Source organism: Scardinius erythrophthalmus (genome assembly GCF_964197995.2).
Source record: "Scardinius erythrophthalmus genome assembly, chromosome: 17".
NCBI lineage: Eukaryota > Metazoa > Chordata > Actinopteri > Cypriniformes > Leuciscidae > Scardinius > Scardinius erythrophthalmus.
In genome coordinates this window covers 19,944,679-19,949,271 of record NC_138237.1, presented here as the reverse complement: position 1 = coordinate 19,949,271, position 4,593 = coordinate 19,944,679, and the positions used below count along the sequence as shown (strand labels likewise).

The window sequence follows — 4,593 nt, the reverse complement described above, 5'->3', positions numbered from 1 at the left end:
ATCTAACGACCCGGGGCGGTGAGACACTTATTGATCCATCTCAGAGATGCCCACAGCTCAAGTAAACGCTAACATTTCAAATAGTTCATATTTTACACATTCCATTCTATTTTTAATATTTTATAAATCTACTTATAATCTACTCGAAGAGATCGTGGGATAGCAGAATGTAGAAGAACAAAAATAAGTTTTGTGTGAGTGCTGTTCCAAATATCAACAAAAATATAACATACTGTACATACATATGTTTATGATATATTATTGAATGTAATATTCTTTAACACTATGGGGGATAACGAAGATTAATACCAATGATAATACTTTTAACAATTACGTTTCTTTAATAAAAACACATACATAGTGTATAATGCTTCAAACTGTTTATTTGCAAACCTTGTTCAGCCAGAAATGCAAACAGCAGTAATCGGGAGGGTAAAAGCAGAATTTCAGTAAAGCACACAGCTGCTTGTATAACCATCCTTTGTGAATGAACACGGTTCTTGTTAGCAGGCTTCTCTGATGAGAGTAATTATATCCTTTTTGGGAAACAAAGGAGACATTTTCATATCTTTAAAATATTATTCAGTATTTATAGGACATCATTTATACAGTGTAAAGGCACTATGCCTCGCTCTGTCTCTCAGATATAAACATATTTACATAAATATAAAACAGAACAAAAATACAAAAGGCAAACTCGGTCACCTCTCTCTTGTAGCAGATTCCAGGCACTTTCCTGTAAACTCAAATCAGTGCAGTTGAACAGCACATCTCGTAGTTTCTAAATTACATTTGAAAGCCTGCAATAACGAGAAAGCGCTTTCTTGCAAATTATATGTACTACATTTATATATTGTGTCAAAATCATGAATAGTAATCTCACATTTATGCCATACAGTCAAATCTTCAGTTCAAACTCTCAAAAGACATACAAAAAAGCCTTCATCGCCTGTGTGAATGTAACAGAGGGCTCTTTAAAACGACATACTGAATGATATCGTAAGATTATATCAAACAAGCAAAATGCTTTGGTCCTTGGAATGTGTCTAACATAAGTTTTAGGGAAACTCTTTCTCTAAGATAAAAAAACAAAAACAATCTCATAGCAAGGCTTTAAACTCTTTTCCACTCTATACTCACACATATTTATACTGCTATTCTTTCTTAAGATTCACAACACATTCACTCAAGTACTCTTGACTGTCAAGATTCCCTACTTGTCTCTTTCCACAGCAAAATTATATCAATTTTGGTTCAACGAAATAAACAAAAAAGTACTCTGGCAGAACCTACTTTAAAGTAGGTAAATTGAGAAATCCAGTGTGTCATTACAGTAACGAACAAAAGGCTCCTTGCGTCACAAGTGAAGAGTTTGTCTGCTCATAAAGCATTTGCTGGAATGGGTGTCTGTTCTATGGCAAGACCTTTAAAACAGATCAGAAATGCTTTTCTCCCATCCTCCGTAAAGTTATATGCGTTTATTACTACCGGTCTGAACAGGACACAAGATGGGGGACTTTCTCCATTTGGTGATCCTTCAGATGTTCCTCCATGTCCTATCAGGTTCATTCTGCTGTTCAGCTCATGCAGGATTGAGTAAAAAGTGGGTGGGACTTTCTTAGGGCACTGAAGGGAACTCCATTCTCTGTACACTTAAGTTACAAATCAATGTTATTTCATATTTGGCACAGATGTCTTTATTTCCTTTGACAGATTCTTGCAGACTCATGTTAGGTCCTGTGGAGGAAAGAAAGAGAGAGTGAGCTTAAAATGGTGAGAAACAGATGTGGATGCCAGCTGTGTAGGTGCACGCAGTACCCTATTTGCTCATGATCCTCTTCTACCCAGGCCACGATCTTCCCTTCCCAGCCAGGCACCACTGCATCATCCTGGAAAACCTGAGAGAAGCCAGTTATCTCTATTACTTTCTCTTTATACAATATATGTAACATTTTAATTAAATGTTTTTAATTAATTTATTTATTTTAAATCAGTGGTTCTCAGCCTTTTTGACTGTACAGTCAAAACATGTATTAATATATTTTTAACAGAAATGGGAAATGTTGATATAGGTCATTTAAAGGTGCAGTAAGCGATTTCTGAGAAATGCTGTTGAAAATGTAATATTTTCAACAGCGTTAAAAACACCTAAACAAACAATTTTGTGAATATTTGTTAGATGTTCTGTGCTGAAAAAAAGGTGTTTGTATATAGTCCAGGCCGTGTAAATAGGAGTGGATCGAACCGATCCACGGAGCACCAAAACACACTTGTAGCCAATCAGCAGTAGGCGGTGTATAAACTCATGACGGGGGAGGAGAGAGAGAGTGAGCAAGCGGGACATTTGTCGAAAAAGACTATAGAAGAGAGATGGCTGAGATATATTACCAAAGAGGAAATGGTCAGAAGAATATACCATTTAGCTCCGAATATAAGACGACCCCCCCCCCCCTTTTTTTTTCAAGATGTACCTTTTGAAAAAAGGTTTTTGATAAAGAAAATGCTTTTATTTTAAAATAATTTTCATATTACATATTTTTCATATTTTAATTTTTGTATTGAAAGTATGGTAAATACTAGTAAAATGTACCAAAGATCACATTAATAATTTTTTTTTTTTGGAATACCATAAAAATAACCTGTAGCCCATCTGAATTATATAACAATTAGGCTATCATCTCATAGTGAAAACCATGTAACCTACCAAAATGACATTAACAGTAGAACAGTACTTTTGAAATCTGGGTATCGTTTTATGTTTTAAAATCACATACAGGGGAAGTTTACGTACAAGCGAGGCACGCAAACATGACAGTCACATGGCTCTTAGACAGTAATTTTAAGGTCTGAAAACAGACTTTTGCTTTGTTTCTGCTCATAAGTGAGTAACATTGTTTTTTTTTTTACATTTTATAGATCTAAGATAAGTTGTATGTTGTTGTTGAATCTGAGACATCCATCCTTGCACGAGCTGTCTGATGTGCCAGCTGGTGGTTTCCTGTGTTGCATAGAGTGTTCATTATTAGGGGGTGAAGCAATTGAGGGAGGACTGTGTTTGTTTGGGTGTTGATTTCAAATATTAACAGTGTTTCTCAGAAATCACTTACTGACACATTAATTAACCACAAATCATTTTGTGATTCCAGAAAGTTAGTGTTTATATTGAACTTTCTGGAATCACAAAATGAATTGTGCTTCATTCATTTATATCGCCTTTGAATGAATATTGTTATAATTCTGTTAATAACATATGCATTGAGGGGAAAAAAATAAACAATTTCAGTTTATATTATTTATGTTACAATTATTGATATATTTTCAATAGCATTAATTTGACATATTATTAATAATAATATATTATTTAGATAATTTTTAAGTCATCATGTCTGCGATTGTGTCTGTGAAAGTTTTCTGAGCCCCCCTGGTTGAGAACCACTGATTTAGATGCTTGAATATAGAGAGAATATATCCTGTTGATTGATTATGTGGCATTACCTCTTCCTTTACAGTGCCAAACTCTGGATCCAGTGCTTTAAAATGGTACCGATAATTGCCTTCTCGATCTACGGCATCCTTGAAGTCTCGCAAGGTGACCTCCCCAAGCCTGCCAACATAAGACAATGGAAAGTTTCATAGCGCATACCTAAAGTATACTGCATTATAGAGATTTAAGACTAGAGACCCACTCAAGCAAAAATATATGTGTAACAAAGAGTCTGACTGACCTCTTGGCGATGTTGATCATGAATGGCGTGAGTGAGCGGTCAGTAAAGTACAGGACTTTGGTGCACGCTGATGAGTTTAGCGCAGGGCTGCTGTGAGAATGAGCAATTTCTGTAAGTGAACAGAGGACATTCTTCACTTTAGTAGTGTTTAAATATGCAGCAATATACCTACACTAGTACAAATAAGGTGTCATGAATAAGGGGTCATGAATTGAAAAAAACTAATTTCCCCTGATTTTTTGACATATAAGAGGTCATTGTGCTATAAAAACATACTGTAAGTTTCAGAACTCCAAATGTCCATGTTAGTACAAAAACAGTTTTTAATTGCCAAGCTGGAAAAGCAACTCGTTTTGTACATCCCGTTTTTCATTACATAATAGAGATGAATTCATCAGCACAAGACTGCCTCCACTGTCAAATCAATGTCTACTTCTGCATCATTGCTTCTTTAGTCACGCTGACTCACATGTTATATAATAATTGCTACAACAGGATTACTTTGGGCTAAAAATAAAATGACATTTCAAGTGATCCTAATATTAGGAATGTGGCAATTTTTGTTCGGTACATTTCACTGTGGATTCTTTGGTAAACCCGTCAGGCTTTTACAGAAAGATATGGACCCGACAGAAATGCCACAACATGCAAGTAACTGTATTAATTCTAATGCTTAATCTGTGATTAATGACTTTTGATATATAAGGACTCATGACTAAACTAAACGCTCAAATTCACATTGTTCCTCCTAGTCCTGTCATTTCCTGTTTTGGGATTAGGATGTATTCTTACTTGAAGTAGGAGGCCAGGAGTCTCCATCTGAGTGAGATGCTTTATGTCCTGGAGATTTGCCTCGGATCTACAAAGG

At 35.4% G+C, this 4,593-nt stretch overlaps 1 protein-coding gene across 5 annotated transcripts in view; it reads right to left on the bottom strand.

Moving 5' to 3' along the window:
• Positions 1 to 364: 364 nt before the first annotated feature.
• The window catches only part of dixdc1b (DIX domain containing 1b), a 31,182-nt gene continuing 26,953 nt past the window's right edge, over positions 365 to 4,593 (bottom strand). For 3 of the 5 annotated variants that reach the window (XM_081390676.1, XM_081390675.1, XM_081390674.1), the window contains exons 16-20: positions 4,518 to 4,584; positions 3,726 to 3,834; positions 3,496 to 3,604; positions 1,819 to 1,898; positions 365 to 1,737 (exon numbers count right to left, since the gene is read on the bottom strand). In XM_081390676.1, coding sequence (XP_081246802.1) covers positions 1,731 to 1,737; positions 1,819 to 1,898; positions 3,496 to 3,604; positions 3,726 to 3,834; positions 4,518 to 4,584 — 372 coding nt within the window. In that variant the 3' untranslated portion in view covers positions 365 to 1,730. Of the gene's footprint in view, positions 1,899 to 3,495; positions 3,605 to 3,725; positions 3,835 to 4,517; positions 4,585 to 4,593 lie in introns of all 5 variants that reach the window. The other 2 variants (XM_081390672.1, XM_081390673.1) reach the window with 1 other exon arrangement.